Source organism: Chlorocebus sabaeus, chromosome 6, assembly GCF_047675955.1.
Source record: "Chlorocebus sabaeus isolate Y175 chromosome 6, mChlSab1.0.hap1, whole genome shotgun sequence".
Classification (NCBI taxonomy): domain Eukaryota; kingdom Metazoa; phylum Chordata; class Mammalia; order Primates; family Cercopithecidae; genus Chlorocebus; species Chlorocebus sabaeus.
Genome location: NC_132909.1, coordinates 12,060,700 through 12,084,069, shown reverse-complemented (window position 1 = coordinate 12,084,069; position 23,370 = coordinate 12,060,700). Strand labels below are relative to the sequence as shown.

At 58.5% G+C, this 23,370-nt stretch overlaps 2 protein-coding genes across 10 annotated transcripts; both read right to left on the bottom strand.

The window, feature by feature from the left end:
* Positions 1–251: 251 nt before the first annotated feature.
* DMPK (DM1 protein kinase) lies at positions 252–13,088 on the bottom strand. 9 transcript variants are annotated; one of them, XM_073016273.1, is made up of 16 exons: positions 12,747–13,088; positions 10,887–10,945; positions 10,325–10,416; positions 9,987–10,070; positions 9,812–9,907; positions 9,046–9,194; positions 8,668–8,761; positions 8,210–8,416; positions 7,858–8,121; positions 5,410–5,495; positions 3,127–3,238; positions 2,258–2,415; positions 2,059–2,156; positions 1,841–1,887; positions 1,462–1,547; positions 252–1,134 (listed from the first exon to the last, which is right to left on the bottom strand). In XM_073016273.1, the coding sequence occupies exons 1-16, from the start codon at positions 12,923–12,925 to the stop codon at positions 975–977; spliced, it is 1,971 nt and encodes a 656-aa protein (XP_072872374.1). In that variant the 5' UTR covers positions 12,926–13,088; the 3' UTR covers positions 252–974. The 9 variants fall into 9 exon arrangements, with proteins under 9 accessions (XP_072872374.1, XP_007995444.3, XP_007995439.3 ...); XM_007997253.3 differs by having other exon boundaries at positions 1,462–1,551; positions 12,747–13,087; XM_007997248.3 differs by lacking the exon at positions 10,887–10,945 and having other exon boundaries at positions 1,462–1,551; positions 12,747–13,087.
* Positions 13,089–14,281: 1,193 nt separating this feature from the next.
* Positions 14,282–23,370, bottom strand: DMWD (DM1 locus, WD repeat containing). The gene is given in 6 exon segments (XM_007997256.3): positions 14,282–14,842; positions 15,193–15,267; positions 16,143–16,439; positions 16,441–17,418; positions 21,440–21,622; positions 22,851–23,370. Coding segments are annotated over 6 exon segments (2,022 nt in total). The 5' UTR covers positions 23,292–23,370; the 3' UTR covers positions 14,282–14,794.

The following is a 23,370-nucleotide window of genomic DNA, read 5'->3' as shown; positions in this document are numbered from 1 at the left end:
TCTTCTCGAAGCTCGGTGGCACAGCTGGGCCACAGCTGGGCCGGGGCGGTGCCTCCGGGTGGCCCATTCGCCCTCCTATTGGCCGGACGCCAAGGCCCCGCCCTGTAGCTTTTCCTCCCCCAACCCTGATTCGTCCGCTTCGCAGCCCGCTAGCTCCTCCCAGACCTTCGGCCGCCTCCACTCGCCTTCGGATTGGCCCGCTGCGCAACCTCCTGCCCACTACGCAAACCGCGGACTGCGGAGTCCAGAACTTTGGGCAGATGGAGGACCTTTTATTCGCGAGGGTCGGGGGTGGGGTCCTAGGTGGGGACAGACAATAAATACCGAGGACTATCGGGGTCTCAGTGCATCCAAAACGTGGATTGGGGTGTTCGGGGTCCTGCAGCCTGTCAGCGAGTCGGAGGACGAGGTCAATAAATATCCAAACCGCCGAAGCAGTCAGAGCCGGCTCGGGCTCCGAGAGCAGCGCACGTGAGGAGGGGGGCGCGGGATCCCCGAAAAAGCGGGTTTGGCAAAAGCAAATTTCCCGAGTAAGCGGGCAGAGGTCGCGCCAGACGCTCCCCAGAGAGCAGGGCGTCATGCACAAGGGAGGATTTGCAGTTTGCGAACCGACGGTAGGTGGGGGTTCGTGGAAAGTGGAACACGGACGACTCGGCTTGCTGCCTTCGCAGGTCTGCCGTTTGCCCATCCACGTCAGGGCCTTAGCCTGGCCGAAAGAAGTGGTCTGCGATCCCCCACCAGCAGCAGCAGCAGCAGCAGCATTCCCGGCTACAAGGTCCCCTCGAGCCCCGTTCGCCGGCCGCGAACCCGGCCCCTCCCTCCCCGGCCGCTAGGGGGCGGGCCCGGATCACAGGACTGGAGCTGGGCGGAGACCCAAGCTCGGAGCGGTGTGAACTGGCAGGCGGTGGGCGCGGCTTCTTTGCCGTGCCCCGGGCGCTCAGTCTTTGAACGGGGCCCCGGAGTCGAAGACAGTTCTAGGGTTCAGGGAGCGCGAGCGGCTCCCGGGCGGCGCCAGACTGCGGTGAGTTGGCCGGCGTGGACCACCAACCCAGCGCAGCCCAGGGCGGCGGCACGAGACAGAGCAACGGCGAACAGGAGCAGGGAAAGCGCCTCCGATACGCCAGGCCTAGGGACCTGCGGGGAGAGGGCGAGGTTAACACCCGGCATGGGCCTCTGATTGGCTCCTGGGACTCGCCCCGCCTACGCCCATAGGTGGGTCCGCACGCCTCCCTGCTCCCCACCCCCGCCCCAACAGCCGGCAGCTGTTAGTCCACTCGCACGCCTCTAATCCCGTCTGAACTCGTCATTGGCTGCTTCTTAGCGGCCTGTGTTGATTGGCTGCCCGAGGATCCGCCCTCCCGCCGTGGGCCCAGCCCTGCAAATGCGCAGCTAAGCGGGTGACACAGGGTGGGTGGAGCGAGGGGCGCGGCGGCGAAGGGGGGCGTGGGCAGCCGGACGTACCCTGGCAGGGAGCAGCAGGTGGCGGCGGTGCATGGGGCCTGGCCCCACCAGCGGGCACTGGCCCAGAGCCACGGCCGGGGGGCCATCTAGCTGGAGAGAGAAGGGACAGGTGACCCGATCGGAGCCCAGCCCAGCCCTCAGCGGTGGGGCGAGAGACAGCGAGGGGAATCGAGGCCGGGGAGGTTATCTAGGGAGATCCCGGAGGGAATCTGGTGAGCCTTGAACGGAGGGAGATCTGGGGCTGAACGAAGGGCTTCTGCCCTCCAAAGTCGCAAAGACGTAGGGTGAGCCCTGTATCTGGACGGGGAGACCAGGAGCCAGGGAGGGGATCTGTAGAGTGGGCAGCAGGTCTGAGGCAGGGGAAAGAGAGGGGTCTTACATGGGAAGGTGGATCCGTGGCCCGGGGACTGGGGACCCCCGTGACAGCTGGAAGGAGAAGAAAGAGGCATAGGGCGCGTGGAGGGGCAAAGGAGGGCGATGGCGCGGCGTGCCCCAGCATGGGTCCCTTCCCTCCTCCAGGTGTCTGTACATGCCCCGCAGAGCAGACGGCCCACCTCCTCCCGGCCCTCCAGGGAAGGGGACACATGAGGGACTCGCCTGTGGCTCCCTCTGCCTGCAGCAACTCCATCCGCTCCTGCAACTGCCGTACGTGCGCCTCTAGGTCCCGGTTCCGAGCCTCTGCCTCGCGTAGTTGACTGTGGGGAGGTAAGGACGGTGAGTCAGTCCCAGTCGGACGAGAGAGGCTGCCAAGGGTTGCCATGGGCCCCGCGCCCCGCGCCCCGGCCCCAACGCCGACCTGGCAAAGTTCTGGTTGGCTATGCGGATGGCCTCCATCTCCCGGCTCAGGCTCTGCCGGGTGAGCACCTCCTCCTCCAGGGCCTCCTGGAGCTCCCGCAGCGTCACCTCGGCCTCAGCCTCTGCCACAGGGATAGCCGCAGGAACTGCCACTTCAGCCTGTGTATGGGGACCGAGCTTAAGGCTGCCTGTGGCTCCTGGAGGACTCAGAACTTGGGCACTGGTTCCAGGCTAGGGATCCTTGCTTGTCCCCTACTTCTCTGTCCCCTCAAAATTTCTGGAATCCCCACAGCTCCTGCAGTGATCCAAGCCCCCTCCCTTCCCTACCTCCCTCAGCCCCTTCTCTGATTCTGGTCCTCGAAATCCACACAGGGACCAGAGAGCTGGTCCTCAAACACGAACACAACCTATGTCCCTCTGCTGCTCAGAATCCCTCCGGCTCCCTAATGCCCTCACGACAAAAGGCCTTGCTGGGTTTTGTTTCCTGCTGGCCTCTCCAGCATTCTCAGGAACGGTTCAGCCAAACAGGAACAAATCAGGATATCAGGATTCCCACCTGCTCAAGGCCTTTGCCCTTGAGGCTCTCGCCTGACCACCTGGCACCTTTCTTTCCATGGCTGGCTTCTCCTTCAGGAGCGTTCGGCTCAAAGTTCAACTCCTCAGATCCCCACCAACACACACAGCCTTACTTAATGCCCCACTGTAACTACAGAGACCGTGTCATGTCTGAAGTAACCTCGTCTGTCCGTGGTTTCTATCTGCTTCTGTTCAGGAAGTCCCCAGAGGGCTCTACAGCACACGCCACCCAGGAAGCCCTCACCTTTTCTCTCCTGCTTGCCCCTGACGGACCCCCTCCCCTCCACAACTTACTGTTTCATCCCGTGGGGACACTGAGGACTCCAGGCTAGGCACTTGCACGTGTGGCTCAAACAGCTGCTCGGCCTCCAGTTCCATGGGTGTGGGGCCTGGGACCTCACTGTCCCTGAGAAGAGGGGGGTGGGGAGGGAGACGGAATGCTGATTCTCTGGTGGAGAACCAGAACTCCTGACCTGCAGGTAACGGGCAGCTGCTTCAAAGACCTCCTGATTTGAGGAAGGGGAGCGACAGCGCGAAGAGAACACTCTCAGGTGGGCCAGTGGCCCCTCCTCTGCTTAGGAAAAGCCCTGCCCCTCCCCTGGCCTTGGGCCCCTGGGAGCTGCTCTTTGTAAACCTTCTGCAGTGACTCGGGGTCCAGACCCCCATGTTCCAGGGTCAGCTCGTCTCCTCCCTTGACATGTGATCTCTGCAGACCCCTCTTCTTAGGGCCACAGGACAGGGAGGCCGACCTGATGAAGGAGACTGCTTGGCTCTGGCCACCTCCACAGATGTGGTCCTAAGACTGGACATGAGACCCCACGATGGCGACTTGAGATCAGCACACCCCACTCAGCTGTGGGAAGGGGACAGCTCCTCCCTAGGGTACGAAGCGGCTGTCCCCACCAACCTAGCAGTCCCTCCTGTGGGAACATGACTCAGGACCCAGCTATCCTGGGCATGCATCTGGGCTCCAATAGAGGATGGGTTCAATCCTGACCCACCATTCAGGCCCCACAGCAGTTCAGAATCGAGTTAGAGTTCATTAACGGTAAGGTACAGTATTTGTAATGTTGTCCTGTAATAAAAGCTGATTAGAAAACCAACTGTTCTGCCGGGTGCAGTGGCTCACGCCTGTAATCCCAGCACTTTGGAAGGCCAAGGCGGGTGGATCACAAGGTCAGGAGATCGAGACCATCCTGGCTAACACGGTGAAACCCCGTCTCTACTAAAAATACAAAAAAAAAAATTAGCCAGGCGTGGTGGCGGGCGCCTGTAGTCCCAGCTACTCGGGAGGCTGAGGCAGGAGAATGGCGTGAACCCGGGAGGCGGAGCTTGCAGTGAGCTGAGATCGCGCCACTGCACTCCAGCCTGGGCGGCAGAGCGAGACTCCGTCTCAAAAAAAAAAAGAAAACCAACTGTTCTCTTAGACAAAGTAGCATGAAGAAGGGGGGAAAAAAAACCAACAAAACACCTGTTCTCCAGTATTTAAACGTGTCCGTGCACGTGTGAGCCAGGGACCACTGCCGTCTGGTGAGCTCACGAGATACCGACTTCCTTTTCCTTATCTGTATTTTCTAATTTACTTGTGATAAGCAATGCATTATTTGTGTAATTAATACTTTTTTTTGAGACCAGATCTCACTCTGTTGCCCAGGTTGGAATCTATCATGGCTCACTGAAGCCTCAAACTGTAGGCTCAAGTGATCCTCCTACTTCAGCTCCTGAATAGCTGGGACTACAGGCACAGACCGCCATGCCTGGCTAAATTTTTTCAATTTTTTGTAGAGACAGGGTCTCATTATATTGCCCAGGCTGGTCTTGAACTCCTGGGCTCAAGCAATCCGTCCACCTCAGCCTCCCAAAGTACTGGGATTCCAAGCGTGAGCCACCATGCCCAGCCTGTAAATTAATACTTTTTTTTTTTTTTTTGAGATGAAGTTTTGCTTTTGTTACCCAGGCTGGAGTGCAATGGCACGATCTCAGCTCACCACAATCTCTGCCTCCCGCCCTTAGCCTCCTGAGTAGCTGGGATTACAGGCGTGCATCACCACGCCCAGCTAATTTTTTTAGTAGAGATGGGGTTTCTCCATGTTGGTCAGGCTGGTCTTGAACTCCCGACCTCAGGTGATTCACCCGCCTCGGCCTCCCCAAGTGCTGGGATTACAGGTGTGAGTCACCGCACCTGGCCTAAATTAATATTTTTAAATGGCCTTATTATTATGTGGGTGATTCAAAGAGTTTGCATTCTTTTACAATTAGATTGTAAAAGTTACAACTTCATATTTTCCAAGATTCTGAAGTCCTGTGACTCTGTGTACTACAGACGTAAAAGTTGATGGTTACGAGATTCTGGAAAGCCCGATCTGTAACTCTGAGGTTTTAAAGTTCAATCTAACATTTCGAAGTACATGTATCTGACATTTTAAAGTCCTCCAACTCTGGCCTCTTAGGAGTCTTTGGTCCCAAAACAATAAGGTTCCAAGACTGATCCTGCAACTCTATTGGCTGCCAAGGAGCAGGACCCAGGAAGCTCCAGCAGCCTCGGGGCCTCTGGAGGTCATCCAGGGCAGTGCTTACCTGAGGGCCATGCAGGAGTAGGAGTAGCCCACGAAAGGCAGGTGGACCCCCAGCGGCGCACCTTCCCGAATGTCCGACAGTGTCTCCTGCACAAGACACACAGATGTGACCAGCAGTCGTCAGGGTGGGCCCCTCACTGCTTTTTGATCTTGGCTTACATGTTCCCCACAAACCAACCCCAACTCAGGGCTTATCTAAAGTGGCCTCTCCAGCATTTTTTCTTTTTCTCTTTTTTTTTTTGACAAGGAGTCTTGCTCTGTTGCCCAGGCTGGAGTGCAGTGGCGTGATCTCTGCTCACTGCAACCTCTGCCTCCCGGGTTCAGGCGATTCTCCTGCTTCAGCTTCCCGAGTAGCTGGGATTACAGGTGCCCTCCACCACACCTGGCTAATTTTTTTTTTTTTTTTTTTTTTTGAGACGGAGTCTCGCTCTGTAGCCCAGGCTGGAGTGCAGTGGCCGGATCTCAGCTCACTGCAAGCTCTGCCTCCCGGGTTCACGCCATTCTCCGGCCTCAGCCTCCCGAGTAGCTGGGACTATAGGCGCCCACTACCTCGTCCGGCTAGTTTTTTGTATTTCTTAGTAGAGACCGTTTCACCGTGTTAGCCAGGATGGTCTTGATCTCCTGACCTTGTGATCCACCCGCCTTGGCCTTCCAAAGTGCTGGGATTACAGGCGTGAGCCACCGCGCCCGGCCTAATTTTTTATATTTTTAGTAGAGACGGGGTTTCACCATGTTGGCCAGGCTGGTCTCGAACTCCTGACCTCAAGTGATCCGCCCGCCTCGGCTGGTCTAGTCCCAAACTCTGGGCTCAAGCAGTCCTCTAACCTCAGCCTCCCAAAGTGCTGGGATTACAAATATAAGCCACTGTGCCCGGCCCACTTCTTTTTTTTTTTTTTTTTAGATGGAATCTTGCTGTCTCCCAGTCTAGAGTATAGTGGCACGATCCCAGCCCACTGCAGACTCCGCCTCCCAGGTTCAAGCGATTCTCCTGCCTCAGCCTCCTGAGTAGCTGGGACAACAGGCACACGCCACCAAGCCTGGCTAAATGTTGTATTTTTAGTAGACACAGGGTTTCACCATGTTGGCCAGGCTGGTCTTGAACTCCTGACCTCCAGTGACCTGTCTGCCTCAGCCTTCCAAAGTTCTGGGATTACAGGCGTGAACCATCTTGCCCAGCCTATTTTTTTTTTCTCTTTTTTTTGAGACAGAGTCTCACTCTGTCACCCAGACTGCAGTGCAGTGGCATGATCTTGACTCACTGCAAACTCTGCCTCCCGGGTTCAAGTGATTCTCCTGCCTCAACTTCCCCAGTAGCTGGGATTACAGGCAACCGCGACCACGCCCAGCGACTTTTCTTATATTTTTAGTAGAGACGGGGTTTCACCATGTTGGCCAGGCTGGCCTCAAACTCCTGATCTCGTGATCCGCCCACCTCGGACTCCCAAAGTGCTGGAATTACAGGCATGTGCCACAGTGCCCAGCCGCAGCCCAGCCTATTTTTAAATTTTAATTTAATTTTATCTTATTTTTGAGACAGAGTCTCTCTCTGTTGCTCAGGCGGGAATACAGTGGCACAATCACAGCTCACTGCAGCCTTGACCTCCTGGGCTCAAGCGAGCCTCCCAGGTCGGCCTCCCTAGGAGCTGAGTATACAGGCATGCGCCGCCACACCCAGCCAATTTTTTAAACAGTTTTGCAGAGATAGGGTCTCACCACATTGCCCAGGCTGGTCTCGAACTCCTGGGCTCAAACAATCCACTCGCTTCGGCCTCCCAAAGTACTGGGGTTACAGGCGTGAGCCACGGCGCCTGGCCCCACTATTTTTTCTTGTATCCTGTTGCTTCCCTTCAGGGTACCTGCCACACTCTCCATAATTCTCTAATTCTCTAGACTGCAAGTGGATGAGGCCAGGGACCAGAGATGATCTGGTCAGTGCTGGATCCCCAGTATTGTCCAGCAAAAGGGCACCCAGAGCCAAGCAAGCATTCCACGACAGCTTGTTACACGGTCCCCAGTATTGTCCAGCAAAAGGGCACCCAGAGCCAAGCAAGCATTCCACGACAGCTTGTTACACGGTGAAGAGAGCCAGCCCGAGGGAGGAGGAGTCCTCTCCTGCTTCTCATCTCTCGAAGTCTCAGCTCAGATAACTCCCCACTCCAGGAAGCCCTCCAGGACCTTCCTTGCTGAGTCAGGAGCCCCCCACCCCCTGCACTCCATTGTCTCAGCCCTGATCATTCTGGGGCTTCACTGTCTGAAGACTGGTCTGTGTTTCCCCACTGGACTATAAGTCTAGCTCACTGCTGGGTCCTCAGCACTAGATGGGCACACAGCAGGTCCTCTGGGGAATGAGTGATTCAGGACCCCAGGAAGTAGGCACTGTCCTTACTCCAACTTTATGGAGGGAGCATGGGGAGGTTCCCGCAGCCGAGCAGGGGCCGCAGGTACCTACCCCGCCCCCGCTCACCATGGCAGTGAGCCCGTCCTCCACCAAGTCGAAGTTGCATGTGTCGGTGGCACCTTCGAAATCCGGTGTAAAGGGGGGCATGCTGTCTCGGAGACCATCCCAGTCAAGGCCAAAGAAGAAGGGATGTGTCCGGAAGTCGCCTGCTCCACCCCGGCCCAGCCGTGTCTCCGGGGGACACAGCAGACGCTGGATGAGGTCTTGAGCCTCCTCAGGGACCCCTTCGTCTGCCAGCGGCAGAGAGAGGTGCTCCTGCTCAGAGGGAGAGGGAGAGGGAGAGGAGGCGATAGTTGGGGAGCGCCTACCTGGAGAGGCCAGGGCTCCCTGGGGCCATGCTCACCTTGTAGTGGACGATCTTGCCGTAGGTCTCCGCTGTGGAATCCGCGTAGAAGGGTGTCTGCCCGTAGAACATTTCATAGGCGAACACACCCAGCGCCCACCAGTCACACTCTGGCCCGTAGCTGCCTGTCCCAGGCCCACCGCCCACAGCCTGCAGGATCTCGGGGGACAGGTAGTCTGGGGTGCCCACAGCCACCAGTGACCGCACCTGGACCAAAAAGAGCAGAGCGAGGCTTGGGCCCACCCCTCTGGGCCCACCAGCTCTGGGCCCTCCTTCCAACCACTCCCCAAATGCTTAGCCTCTTCCTCTGCCTGGTCTAATGCTCCGCCACACAGATGCACACTTAGGCCTGGGTCACCTCCTCCTTCCCCCTCCAAATCCAGCCCTGCCCCCACACTCTGCACCTCCCATCCCTCATTAGCAGCCCGAGTTGCTCTGTGGCCAGGGCACTGGCTCACCGTTCCATCTGCCTGCAGCTTGAGACAGGAGCCGAAGTCGGCCAGGCGGATGTGGCCACAGCGGTCCAGCAGGATGTTGTCGGGCTTGATGTCCCTGCACCGAGGAAAGGAGAAGGGTGGGATAAGTGAACCTCCCTTCTGTGGTCCCACCAGGCTCTGCCCCTCTGGGCAGTGCCACCTGGGGCCCCACTTCCTTGGGTTCCGCCCTTGTAGGGATTCTACAGTTCTGGACCCTACTCCCAGGCACACCCCAGTGGGCCCCAACCAAGGAGGTCCCTCTCTAGGCCCTGGCCTCTCTGGGCTCTGACCTTCCAAGAACCCTGCCAGGGAACAAGCTTGCTATCCCCTCACCCTAGCCCTCGGCCATGCCACACCCACCTGTGCACGTAGCCGAGCCGGTGCACCGAATCTATGGCCATGACAATCTCCGCCAGGTAGAAGCGCGCCATCTCGGCCGGAATCCGCTCCCCAAACTTGCTCAGCAGTGTCAGCAGGTCCCCACCCACGTAATACTCCATGACCAGGTACTGAGAAGGGGTTCGTCATGGGTGGCTGGTAGTCCCAAGGCCCTGACCCATCACGGATGGCCGGGACAACCACTGCCAGAGACACCCCATCCCTGGGCAGAGACCTGCAGCCCCAGCCCAGAGAGAACCACAGAGATCTGCCGGGCCAAATCAGAGACCACCTGCGGCCCCCGCCCCCTGCCCCTCGAAAAAAAACACAAACAAAAAACCTTTCCTGGAATGTCACTGGGCAGATTCACTCTCCCTGAGATGTTCTGGGAAAGAGAACTCATAGACCACTCAACACCCAGAGAATAGGTCCCAGACACTCCCTCCCTAGGCAGTGGCCCCGTTAGAATTTCTGAAGACCTATCCCATTCCAGGTAAGAGGCCCCCCCAACAGAGACATCTTTATATGAGTCCCCCAAAACACCCCAGAAAGGGGCAGTGAGGGACACCATCCCCGTCCAAGATAAGGAAGGCCCCTCATCCACCTGACACCCCCTCTTACTGCACACAGACTCTCCCACAGGCGTGGTGGGCAGCACCCCAATGCTAGCGCTTCCTCTCCCCACCTCCTCATCCAGTGACAGCATGGGCTCTGTACCTCTTCCCAGTCACCCCAGCCCGGAGCTCACCAGGTAGTTCTCATCCTGGAAGGCGAAATGCAGCTGCGTGATCCACCGCCGGTCCCCATTCACCAACACGTCCCTCTCCTCACGGAAGCACGACACCTGCAGGGCACCCGGAGGAGCTGCAGCCGGAGAGAGGGCGCGGATCCTCAAAGCCCCCCACGCCCGCCCAGCCCCTCACCTCGCCCCTCTTCAGCATGTCCCACTTGTTCATGATCTTCATGGCGTACACCTGGCCCGTCTGCTTCATCTTCACCATCGCTACCTGAGGCCAAGACAGGCAGACAAGGTGGAGACGGCGGGAAAACAGAAGGGCTCGCCGAGACCCAACTCCACCCGCTTCTGCACCCAGTCGTGGCCCCGCCCCACCTGCCGCACCACGCCCATTGGTCCCAAGCCCCGCCTCCAGCCCAGCCCTAGGTTCTAAGGCTTGGTCATTCATCAATTTCTAAGGCCCCACCCAACCCCTATGCCCCACCCACCACAAGTCAAGTCGGGCTCCCGTCCAGTTGGGCTTACCTCACTGAACGCCCCGCGTCCGATCACCTTCAGAATCTCGAAGTCATCCCTGTGCAGTCGGACCTCCTTAAGCCTCACCACGATGGGCTCCGCTGGGGGCGTGGTGGGGGAAAAGAACCGAGGGTCACCAGAAAAGGCACTGGAGACAAGGGGAAAAGCCCTACCTTCTGTCTCCCCTTCTCTCTGCCTCTCAGCTTCACCCTAGGACTGTCTGCTTCCCAAGAGCTTCCCCACATAAACACTGTGTAAGGTTCTGGGGACCCAAAACTGCCCTCCCATAGAGGCGAGATGCCTGGGAAGCCCTTTGCGGGACAGGGCATTGGACCAGAGGGCTCCAAGAGTGTGCAGCACGGTGAGGGTGGGGGGTAACAAAGTCTGCAGAAGGGCAGACCCTAAAGAACAAGGGGAGAAGGAAATAAGACCCAGTTCTTCCACCTTCCTGGGCTTCCAGTCCTCCACCCCGACTCCAGGTGACAGTTCCAGGCGCAGCCAGGGCCCCACCCCCTCGTTCTCATGTAGAATGTCCTGGGTAATGGCCCAGACGTGGGGTTGTATCCAGTACCTCTAGATTCAGATACAGGTGGTTCTTGAACCACACTTTGGGAAACCCTGGATCTGGGGCTGGGGGAAGGAACAGGACAGGGAGACAAAGCCGGCATGGTCACACATCCTAGACTCAAGTGCTCTGGTCCAGCCCATCTCTCAGTCTTCCAGGAGGAGGGCTTTAGTCCTACCCCTTATTTACAGATGACAATCAGGGCTCTCAGAAGTCAAGGTCCTATGACTAGGAATGTTAAACAGGGCAGCTTGGGTGGGGGACCGGCTGGGGTGGAGGCTTGTGGCTCAGGGACCATAGGGACACGGAGGCCTGGACTCCCAGGGGTGGAAGAAGTGGAGGCAGGATGGAGAGAGGGATGGGTATGGGAGGGGAGGGAAGGAGAAGAGACAGTGGGTTCTGGAGGAGAGAGAGGGGTTTCGGGGGGTTCCGGGAGAGTGGGCCAGCAGGGACGAACCAGCCAGGGCTGAGGACGGGGGAGGGAGGAGAGAGCCAAGACATTGAGCCCTTTTAAGGCAGCAGGAACCCAGGCCCCCTCCCCCGCCCCAGGCCTGGCAGGGGAGGGGCCGCAAGATGCAGCTCGGGCCACAAAAGGAGTGCTCCTCCCTGGAGCGCCAGACCCCTACCCCGCCCGGTCTCAGTTTACCCTGCCAGCCCAACTTCATCCTCTGTTAAAGGGGGGCCAGGAGAGTCATTAGGGGCTGCGGGAGGTTGGGAGAAGGTTTTTCCAGAGGCTGAGTGGCCTGGCCCTTCTTGGCCTCCGCCTTCCCATCTGTGAAATGGGAGGAGGAGGGAGAGGAACCAGACCTGGGTCACAAAGAGATGGACACAAGAGGAAGCAGGGGAAGGTGGAGAAACAGGAAACAAGTGTCACACAGTTTGTCACACACAGACCAAAGACCAAGTGCCAGTCGCTGAGGGCCAGGCACGTGAGGGCCAGAGGAGCAGGGTGCTGGGAGTGAAAGAAACCAGTGACCAGTGAGCCCGAGTCCTGGGCTTGGGGAAGAGGTGGGCGGACAAGGCAGCTGGCAGAAGTGGAAGCATCCTCCTTCCAGCCCTGGCCCCAGGCCCTGGAAAGTCCTTGCAGGAAGGGGCTTTGTGGGGCAGCTGGAAGGTTGGAGGCCGTGGGCCAGGAGAACTAAAGGACGCAAGGAGCTGGGGTGTCGAGAATGGTGGCTGACCCACACGGCTCATAGGGACCGAGACTTTGGGGCTGGGGGTGGGGGTGGGTGCAGAACCTACAAGAGGAGGCGGCACACCCAGAAGAACCCAAAGTTGTCCCTCCTGGATCACAGAGGAGGGGGCGCTGGTGGTGCCTGTCTGCAAAGCTGGTTCTCCCCCAGGGCCCTCGTGAGTCACCGCCCTCCCAGTGCCTGGGCACCTGTTGGGGCAGCTGGAGAGGCTGGCGCCGAACACCTGCCTGTCGGCTGCGCCCCTGGCAGCTGCCCCGTGCTGGCCCTCCTGGCTTGCCCCGGGCTGCAGGAAACCAAGGGAGTGGGCCATAGAGCCCACTTTTGGGGAGAGGGTCCTAGGAGAGGGAGCTCCCAGCATGACACTGGCCCTGTCCCTGAGGCAGGGTGCAGAGAGGCCATGGGAGGCTGTTGGCAGTGTAACCTGCTGTGCCTCCTAAGCCGTGGCTCTGAGTCATAGCCACCCTGGCTTCTGCTGACCTTACTCTGCCCCTCCAGGGTGGTGGCACGGGACAGAGAAATGTTGCCCCAGGACCCAGGTCCACGCTCTGAGCCCCAGGATGGGAGGATCTTCCCATGCCCATCCTGCCCCCTCAACAGCCAGGCCTCTGTGCCCAGACCTGTCTCCTGCCCCACCCCCACCCCATCTGCAGGAGCCCTGAGGGCAGGCACTCACCCCACTGCAAGAAGTCGGCCACGTACTTGTCCTGGGCCAGTTCGGAGGCACCCAGCTCCTGGTGGACGCCCAGGAGAAGGTCGAGCAGGGGCTCCAGCCCCAGGAAGCCAGGGTCCAACACCAGCTGCTGGAGCTGCCTCAGCCGCACCTCGGCTGACATGTTGGACAGGCAACACCATGGCCCCTCCCCGGGCCGGGGGCTCGGGGTCCTCCTGTCACGGGGCCTGGCAGCCCCTGTCCAGACCCTGGAGCCCTGGCTGCATGTCTGCCTGTCCCTGACTGTCCCCTGGGCCTCTCTGGCCACTTCTCTCTGCTGCTGAGGCCTCCTCCCCTTCTCCCCACCCCTTGGTCCAGCCCCCCTCCCGCCTCCCAGCCTTAACCCCTCACAAGCCACCCCCCAAGCTCCCTCCTTCCAGGGCCCTTCAGAACCCTTCAGTGCTAGAGGGGATGGATGGAGAATCTCAGCTCTCACACTGCACCCCAATAAAAAGGCAGAGCACAGAGGAAGCCACAGGTGTGATGGATTCCAAGAGGAACCTGCCCATTACTGAAACGGGGCCAGTCGAGGCTGAGTGACCCAGTAGCAACCACCCCCTTGCTCCTGACAAGCTCCAGAGCTAGGTGCTGGGCGCTGGGCGCTGGGGGCTGGGGGCTGGGCGCTGGGCGCTGGGGGCTGGGGGCTGGGTGAGAGAAAGGGGCTGAGGCCTGGGAAGGGGGCGGGAGGCCAGGGCAGCTTCTTGGGTGACTCAGAGATGGATTCCGACTCGGACAGTTAAATTTAGCCCTCAGGCTCTCTGCTTTACACTTTTTTTTTTTCCAGGAGGTGGGGAAGGGGTGCTGAGGAGAGGACCAGGAGGGGGCACCCTCAGAGCCTGAACAGGGGTGACCTGCTGCCCAAAGCCTGGGGGAGGCAAGTGGTGGAGCCAAGCCCTCCCCAGGCAAAGGAGACCCCAAAATAGCTCCGTGGCCCCTGGCCGGGAAGCCACATTCCTGCCCAGGCTGGGATTAGAAACAGAAACATTTCGGGGGGTGGAGGGTGGCGCGGGAAGACACTCCCTGCGGCTCTGAGAGCCAGGAGGGATCTGAGCTCTTCTTTCCAGTATGGACCGTTCTCCAGAGTGGAAGTCGGGGCCTCCAGCTGGCCTGGGGTGCCTGGGCCTTGAGAGGGCCAGGCCTGAGAAACGAGGCAAGGACCAAGGAGTCCCTGCTGGGCAGGGCTTGGGAAATGTGGTTCTGGGCAGTTTTGAGAATTTTAAAAACACCCAATGAGGACTTTGATGAGGGGCCCTGGCCGCGGGCAGGATGCTCTTCTCCCCAAGAAGGCCCTGCTCCAGTCGCTGGTGTGGGTCACCAGCCGTGTGACTCGCAGGTCCATTCCCTCCCTGGGCTCTGGCTTTTCCTGCTATGAAAAGGGGTGGGAGGCGCTGGGCCAGGAGCAGGCCTGCACTCCTCCTCTGGGGAAAATGGACTGCCTGGAACCGCAGAGCACACACACAGGTCCTCTACACCACCTCCTCCGAAGGGGACAGAGCCGCTGAGAAAACAGGGAACTTTAGTATAAATAAGAGGTCCTGGGGGACAGGGAGGAACCTGAGGGGCTTCCATAATTTAACACTCTTCAAAAGCACAGACAATAGCAAGGGCAGCTGGGGTGGGGGCCGGGTGAGGGCTGGACCACCCCCAGCCCTGCCCACTCAACTAAGGGGCACACTGCAGACCTGGGGCTCTTGTGGCGAGGGCGGGGAGTCTCTCCCCAGGAGTGACCAGTCACATGCTGGGGACAGGGATGAGGGTAACACTGATGTTTCAGAGGAAGAGGTCATTGTACTTGGCAGTGGGTGGGGGACAAGGCTGAGGCCACAAGGGCCATTACATTCCCCCAGTGTCCGGGCCAGTCTGGGGGGCCCCCAAATTTTGTGCAGGTTGGGGGACCGGCGCAGTCCATCTGTCATAGTTAGTCTTGTTAATACGTTGATCCATGAGGTCAGCGGGGAGGGTTATGGCTAGGAGGCTGGGGGCATGGGGTAGGGGCCCCGATATCCATGGCTTCACACCACTGTGCCGCTCGGGGAGTTGCCTGGTTGGGAGGAGATGCCCTGGGGAAGATGAGAGGGAGAGATGGGAGGGGTTAGAGACCACCTGGACTTCAGCCAGTGTCAAGGGGAGGGAGCCAGCCCAGAGTCCCCAAAGCTGCTGCCACCCTGGCCTTGCCCTTGGGTCCACCCCAGAGCCCCCAGAGGCCGCTGCTCTAGGTTGGGAATTTGCATCTTAGCTAGCTTCCTGTCCTGGCAGTCGGCACTTTCACTCAATAATCAAAGTCCTCGGCAGATCCTGAGTGAGATGATGGGGTAAGGGTAGGGGTGTGAGGGGAGGGGGAAACTGGGGCTCCCTTCTAACTTGGGAGGGACCCTGAGGTGCTGGGGAAAGAACTCAGGGACAGTCCTACCTCTACCACTGACTTGCTGGGTGACCTGGGCCAACTTCCTTCCCCTGTCTGGGCCTCGGTCTCCTCGTCTGTGAACTAGGGAGACAGAGGGGTCTCTTTTAGGACTCAACCAGACTCCCCAAATCCCACCGCTCTTGCCTCTGAGGCACTCAGACTGTACTCTCAAGTTCTAGGGACTCAGGACTCTACAATACCAAAACCGAGGATCTGAGGAACCAAGCCACGGCCTCCAGGACCCTGGGCAGCTGAGTCCAAGCCCTAAGGAGCGGAGACACCCAAGACAAGCTCCGAACTTACGAGGTGCCAGGCCTGCTTTGCCTACTGTGACCTTTCCAATGCCATAGCCCACCCAGGAGGCAAACGCATCCACCCTCTGCCCATTCTACAGGCTCTAAGACTTAGGTGATGAGTTGGATGTCAGAGGGAGCAGTGCCTTGTCCGGGATCACACAGGGAGTGGGACTGGAACCCAGGCCTGGGATTCCCAGACTGTGCCTTCAGCAGGAGGCTCAGATCCTGAGTCCAGAACCAGGCTGGCAGCCATGCCCACAGGCTTGAGCTCGCCCCTAGAGTTTTGGCCTGAAGTACTCAAAAAAGTTTCACCATTTAAAAAACAGATGTTCAATAGAAATAGATTTTGGTTCGAGTGACAGGCAGTAAGACTTGGCCATGCGGGGCCCATCTGCTGCCCTTCAGACGGCCAGCCTTGGACGCCCATCTCCCAGCTGGCTCTCACACCCACCCCTCTCTCTGCTGCCTGCCACCTGGGGCTAGCCCCCTCACTCTAAGATCTGACAGGTCTTGTTCTGAGACACTAAGATTTCTGTGGCTTCCCCTCACCCCACAAAGCCACAGGCTGTGACAACAACAAAGCCCTCTCTCTACCAATGACTGCTTCTTCCCACCAAGGGTCCTGCCAGGTCCCCGGCAGGCTGGCATGGGGCCACTCACCGCCTTGCCCGGCCGGGCCCAGGTGCAGATGAGGCCCTCCTGGCAGGCAGTGATGATGCAGTCCTCCAGAAACAGGAGGACTGTGAGCCGCTCCTGGGCGATCTTCTTGCACACGAGGGGCTCCAGCAGGGGCACCTCATGGATGCGCGGGCACAGCGCGGTGCCCAGCACCTTAGCGGGGTCCAGGCGGCTGCGGGGAACAGGGCCGCTGGGCTTCTCCCCACCGCCGCCGCCGCCGCTGCCACCCCGGCTGATGTTGCCCAGGCTGTGGTAGCGCTTGTGCTCCTTCTCGGCCCCCCCGGTCCCGCCGCTCCTGCAATGTGAGCGTGGCGAAGCGGCCGATGCTGAATGGTGTGCCAGGCTCTGCCGCCACGCCCGGGCCGCCTGCCTTGCCCCCGCCCGCCGGGTGCGGGAGGCTGTTGGAGCGGGACAGCGAGCGAGGCAGTGGGCCCGGGCCAGGCTCGCCACCCCTCGAGCTGCTGGCGGCCGGTGGCGTGGTGCCAGGAGTGCCAGGGAGGGTGCGCGTGCGGGCCAGGGGCGGGTGCGGGTAGAGCACATCTTCAGTGAGGTCCCACAGACAGAACTGCGTGTCCTGGCCCGCCGAGCCAAAGCGGTAAGTGATGGAGCCAGCCTTGGGCAGTGGAGAGAGCGGGGCGCCCCCGGCCGAGCCTGTGCCCGCAGCCTCGGGCTCCTCCTCCTCCTCCTCGCCGCTCCGCTCCCCGTCAGCACCCGCTGCTGTCGCTGCCTCCTCTGCCCGTGTGGTGTAGGGGTCGAAGGCCACAGCGTTGACCCAGGACTTGTGGCCGTGGCCTCGAGCCACCACACGGCCCTCAGTGAAGGACCACACGGTGACCAGGTCATCTTCACCACCCGTCACCACGTAACGGCCGTCAGGGCTCCAGCACACACACAGCAGGCCCCCAAAGTAGCTCTTCATGAGCCCGCGCAGGAGCATGGAGTCGAAGTGGAAGACGCGCAGGCAGCCATCCTGGCTCACACAGGCCAGGTGCCGGCCATCAGGCGAGAAGGCGAACTCGTTGAGGGGCCCCTCGCCCACCGCCCACTTGGCCAGCGGGTTGCGGGGCGCCTTGCTCTTGGCAGCATAGACAGAGAAGCCCTCGCCCTGCTTCAGCAGGCTGTACTGGGGTGGGGCCGAGGCGCACGGGTGGCTGACGTTGTATAGGTACAGGTGGCCACTGGCGTGTGATGCCAGGAACAGGCTCTCCGACTCAGGCAGCCACTTCAGATACGTCACCTTGGTCTTGTCGATCAGCCGCTGCCAGGGGAGACAGGGTGGGGTTGGGAGAAGGCAGTAAAACTCAGGCAGACCTTCTCCCCAACCTGAAGTCCCCAAGAAGGCCATTGGACATGGCCCCGCCCACACAGCAGATGCCACACCAGGCCCAGGTCCTCCTCGACGAGAAGCTCCCAAACTGGGGAAGACAGATGGATACTGGGTCATGAAGACATGGGGGAACAGGGGCTGCTGCAAGGTGGCCACAGGGTGCTCGAAGGAGCCTCAATGTCCCATCTTTGGTGAGGGGACAGTCCTGCTTGCCATAGAATTGTCCTGTATCTCAGGGTCCTCAACCTCTGGGCCATGGAACAGTAGTGGTCCGTGGCCTGTTAGGAACCGGGCCATGCAGCAGGTGAGCGGTGAGCGAGCAGGCATTACAGCCTGAGCCCGGCCTCCTGCTGGAGCAGTGCACCATTTGACCCTCATAGGAGCGCGAACCCCACCATGAACTGCGCATGCAAGGGAGCTAGGTGTGCGCTCCTTGTTAGCATCTAACACCTGATGATCAGAGGTGGAACGGTTTCATCCCAAAACCATCCCCCCAGCAGTTCGTGGAAAAACTGTCTTCCCTAAGCCAGTCCCTGCTGCCAAAAAGGTTGGGGACCTCTGCTCTATCTACCTAACCCTCTTCTGATCTTTACTATGTCAGGCTTTAAGCAGGAAATTTCTTCACAGAAAGCCAGCTCCCCAAAGGAAGGGATCTTTGTTTGGTTCGCTGTTCTTTAAAGCAGTGCACGTAGGAGGCGGCCTGAAGGTAATTCCTGGACAAATGAGTGACAACCCCCATCCTGCTAGGTGCTTAGACAAAAAACCTCAGCACCTGCCCTTTTCCTCACATCCAATCCTTCCACAAATCTTGTGGGCTCAACCTTCAAAATACACTCTGAATCGGCCGGGCACAGTGGCTCACACCTGTACTTCCAGCACTTCGGGAGGGCAGGGCGGGAGGATCACAATGTCAGGAGTTCCAGACCTGCCTGGCCAACATGGTGAAACCCTATCTCTACTAAAAATACAAAAATTAGCCAGGCATGGTGGCGGGCGCCTATAGTCCCAGCTACTCAGGAGGCTGAGGCAGGAGAATTGCTTGAACCCGGGAGGCGGAGGTTGCAGTGAGTGGAGACCATGCCACTGTACTCCAGCCTGGGCAACAGAACGAGACTCCATCTCAAAAGAAAAAATATGGCCGGGCGCGGTGGCTCAAGCCTGTAATCCCAGCACTTTGGGAGGCCGAGATGGGCGGATCACAAGGTCAGGAGATCGAGACCATCCTGGCTAACCCGGTGAAACCCCGTCTCTACTAAAAATACAAAAAATTAGCCGGGCGAGGTGGCGGGCGCCTGTAGTCCCAGCTACTCGGGAGGCTGAGGCAAGAGAATGGCGTAAACCCGGGAGGCGGAGCTTGCAGTGAGCTGACATTCGGCCACTGCACTCCAGCCCGGGTGACAGAGCAAGACTCCGTCTCAAAAAAAAAAAAAAAAAAAAAAAAGAAAAAATACACCCAGAATCTGACCTCCTCTCACCATCCCATCCAGCCACCCCAAGCCTGCAATGTTGTGTGACTGGCCTCAGGCACCACTGCCTGGGCCTGTCTGTCCCCTGCAGCAGCCACAGCGATGCTCTGTTAGGTATCAGTCAGCACCTGGCACGGTCCTGCTCTGAACGCTTAGCAGCCTCTCTCAAGCAGAGTTCCAGAGCCCAGGGCCCTAATGCCCTCAGGCAGCCAGCATATGCAACTAAGGAGCTGCTCTCCCAGGATGAGAGGCCTCCCATCCTTGGGAGAACTAAGCAAATAATCACTCCAGTCACTTCTGCCTTCCAGGGCTCAGGTGAGCCCCACCGAGAAAGACTCCTCCACAGGTTTCCAACTAAGAGTAAGGCAAAGTCTCTCCACGGCCTTCCAGACTCCCCATGAGCCGGCCCCTCTGTTATTTCCTGGAACTCATCTACCATCCTCTTTCCCTCAGTAACTGCTCTGGCCACACGACTTCTGTGCTATCCTGCATTTGTCCTAGCTGGTCCCACTACTCAGAATGTCCTTCTTGGCTGGGTGTGGTGGCCCACGCCTATAATCCCAGCACTTTGGGAGGCCAAGGCAGGAGAATCGCTCGAGCCCAGGAGTTTGAGACCAGTCTGGGCAACACAAAGGGACTCCATCTCTGAAAAATACAAAAGTTAGCCAATTGTGGTGGTGCATGCCTGTAGTCCCGGCTACTCAGGAGGCTGACATGGGAGGACTGCTTGAGCCTGGGAGGCAGAGGTTGCAGTGAACCAAGACTGTATCACTGCACTTCAGCATGGACGACAGAGTGAGACCCTATCTCGAAAGAAAAAAAAAAAAAAGATGCCCTTCCCCAGGCAACTCTTCTCACCTGCCTCCTTCAGGTCTTTATTTTAATATCAGCTCTTAGTGAGGGCTTTCCTGACCACCCTATTAGACTCTTCAAGCTTCCCTCAGCCCCTTCCCCACTGTTTCTTCTAAACAGGCCTTAATCACCTGCTGACACATGAAGACTTAACTTGATTAACTGTCCGTCTCCCCAGCTAGACTGAAAGCTCCAAAAGGGCAGGGCCTCCTGTCCAGGGCCCTGAGATGTGATATCCCTACTGCTGGGAACGGTGCCTGGCACAGAACGGATGCTCAAAAACTATTTGTGAATGGATGAGCTAATGAATTTTTAATCCACTCACTATTCCGTTCACTCCCTTCAGCCATTCACTCATTCTGAGAATATTTATGGAACACCTCCTCTGGACCAGAGAGAATGAGACAGAAGCCAAGAGCAGTCCCTGCTCGTGGATAAGGTCGTTTACTGGTATCTCCTTGTAGGCCAAGTTGGCCCAGGACTGAGCAATCTCCATGTATGATTCTACAACAGCAGTTCTGCAAGGTAGGAACTGGAATCCCATTTTGCAGAGAAGGAGAAGTGAGGCTCAGAGAATGGTCACCTTCCCAAAGTCACATGGTGAGTAAGTGGTGCAGCAGCAGGGCTTTGAATCCAAAGCCTCCAGAGCCCAGAACTCAAACAGCAAGGGTATCAACTAAGTCTCAACTTATTTACTAGCCTCAATTCTCTAATCTGCAAAATGGGCAGCACACTTCTGTATCCACTGGTTGATGAAAACTCAAGGAGTGGCCAGGCGCGGTGGCTCACGCCTGTAATCCCAGCATTTTGGGAGGGCGAGGCAGGTGGGTCACGAGGTCAGGTGTTTGAGACCAGTCTGGCTAACGTGGTGAAACCCAGTCTCTACCAAAAATACAAAAATTAGCTAGGTATGATGGTGGGCACCTGTAATCCCAGCTACTCAGGAGGCTGAGGCAGGGGAATTGCTTGAACTGGGGAGGCAGAGGTTGCAGTGAGCAGAGATTGTACCAATGGGCTCTAGCCTGGGTGACAGAGCAAGATGCTGCCTCAAAAAGGAAAAAAAATTAATAAAAATTACAATTACAATTAAAAACAAAAAACCGGGTATGGTGGCTCACGCCTGTAACAACAGCACTTTGGGAGGCCGAGGCGGGCGGATCACGAGGTCAGGAGATTGAGACCATCCTGGCTGACACAATGAAACCCTGTCTCTACTAAAAATACAAAAAATTAGCCGGCCGTGGTGGTGGGCGCCTGTAGTCCCAGCTACTCAGGAGGCTGAGGCAGGAGAATGGCATGAATCCGGGAGGCGGAGCTTGCAGTGAGCGGAGATCACACCACTGCACTCCAGCCTGGGCGACAGACGGAGTCTCGCTCTGTCTCAAAAAAATAAATAAAATAAATAAATAAATAAATAAATAAAACTCAAGGAGTAAAGTATTCAGCACAGGGGTAATGCAGCATAGGGCCTGGGTACAGTGCAGCTGTCATTAGCTGCTGTCACCCCATTCTCCATCTCTCCCTGGTCCTGCCTCTCTCAGGCCTACACTGTTCCCCAGGCAGCTGCAACCTAATGGCATATAGTGGGTAGGTGAGAAGGCAGAGCAGTTGGGGGTTCTGGGGGCTGCAATCACCTCCTCATTGAACAGCTTGCTGGTGTCCTTTTTGATGAGATCGAGGTACTGCACCTGACCCGCTGAGAAGCCCACCAGCAGGGAGATGGTCTCGGTGGCAGCAGTGAACTGGTTGAAATCGTGGCAGGTGGGCTGGGTGCCCTTGTAGATCCGCTTGTCAATTGGCTTGTTGAGGTCAATGGACTTGAGGGGTGGGAGAAAAGGAGTTAATGGTGTATGCCACTGAGGGGAAGGAAGAGGATGTTGAGGTTGGGGGAAACCACTAAGAGGAAGCAGGGTTAGAACCCAGAGGGAAGTGGGGAGGTGAGTAGGTGGATTGGGAAGGAGGGGGCAACCACAGACGGGAAGGGGACCTAAATCACAGACGGAGTAACAAAAAAGATATAGTAAGGATCCCCCTTGACCACAGTGCCTCCCCCAAGTTGGGTCACCCCTAATTCAGAGACACCCTTGTCCACAACTTCAGGGCTCTGGGTCCACACAGCTCCTGAGCTCCGATTCCTTTTAGCCCCACCACTCCACCCTATAGCCTCAGCAACTCCCTTAGGACCTAGTACCACACTATTCCAAGACCCCCAAACCTCAAGGTCACCCAAATTCCCAGGACTCTAAAGCCTAACATCCTAGTATTCGCTTCACTTTGGAATCCCTAAACCGCCACAGTTCAGGGACCCATCAAAACTCATAGTCTCCCACATTTTAGGCCCATTTACTACCTCAGGGCTCTGAGGAGCCCCATCATTTCTGGGGCCACCATAAGTTTCCCAAGGTTCTCACCACATCGCTTTAGAGATGCCCTGAATCACACCTGCAGATTCGCCTGCCAGAGCCTCTCATCCCCTTGAGAGCTCCCATCAGCTTCCAGACGCTTATCTCCTCCAGGACCCTCATGACCTCCAGACCCCAATTTTCTCTAGGATCCCATTCAGCTTCTGGATCCCCTATTACCTTCAAGGCCTCCATCACTTCTAGATTTCTCCACATTCCTGGGCTCAATCTCAAGCCCCTCTCCAACACCTCCAGGATGCAATACTGGGTTCTCCATCACCTCTGAGCTTGCATCACCTCATGATTCCCCATTACCTGCAGAATACTTGCCACCCCAGAACCCGGGGGATCCCACCTCATCTCAGATACCCCATCATGTCCAATACTCGCCATCCCAGAACCCCTACGCATAACGGGGGTAAAGGGGATTTCCCCCATCACCTCAAAGATGCCTGCCCAGCACCCCGCGGGCCTCCCATCGCATTTCAGAATCTTGTACTCCCTCCAATGCTGTCGCCCCAGGACGTCCATCACATTTAGGATGCCTATCTCAGGGCCCTATATCAATTCAGGCACCCTCCTATCAGTTCTCTGGAAAGTCCATCCTTTCAGCACCCAGGGCCCCACGATGCAAGCCGCTCACCCGTTGGCTCCCACGGCGGCAGCAGCCTGGGTAGAAATAGAGCTCACGGCCCAAGTTGAAACAGACGCGGTCTCCCCCGGAGCCCAGCCCCGCGGGCGTGGCGGGCGGCTCCCCGGCCCCGGCGCTGTCGGGCTCCCCGAGGCGCACGAGGCTGAGGCGCACGGCGGGCAGCGCGGGCCCGGGCCCGGGGCCTGCGGGCGGCGGGGACGACGCGGGGCCTGCAGCGCCAGGACCGGAGGCGGAGGCAGGGCCGGGCGGGGGCTGCGGCGGCTGGGGCGGCACCGGGGTCTGGGCGGAAGCCGGACCCGACCTGCGAGCGGCGCCGTCGCCCGGAAGCAGCTTGTAGAAACCTTCGCGCGTGCGGAACTGGGACTTAATCTCCGCGCAGTCCCCCATGGCGGCACCGGGGCCCGAGCCGCCCTCCGCGCCGCCCGCCGCCATCTTGGGCGCCCCCCGGGCCCCGCCGCTGCCGGACTGCCGCCCGCAGCCGGGCCCCCTGCCGGAAGCCGCGGGCCCGCAC

Excerpts from the sequence above, each read along its gene's own strand:
- DMPK (XM_073016273.1), bottom strand. The coding sequence starts at position 12,925 with ATGGTGTTGCCTGTCCAACATGTCAGCCGAGGTGCGGCTGAGGCAGCT. Across the intron at positions 10,071-10,324 it reads GACGCGGGGCGTTCAGTGAG|GTAGCGATGGTGAAGATGAA; the intron begins GTAAGCCCAACT and ends TCTTGGCCTCAG. Across the intron at positions 1,135-1,461 it reads ACCTGCTGCTCCCTGCCAGG|GTCCCTAGGCCTGGCGTATC; the intron begins GTACGTCCGGCT and ends CTCTCCCCGCAG.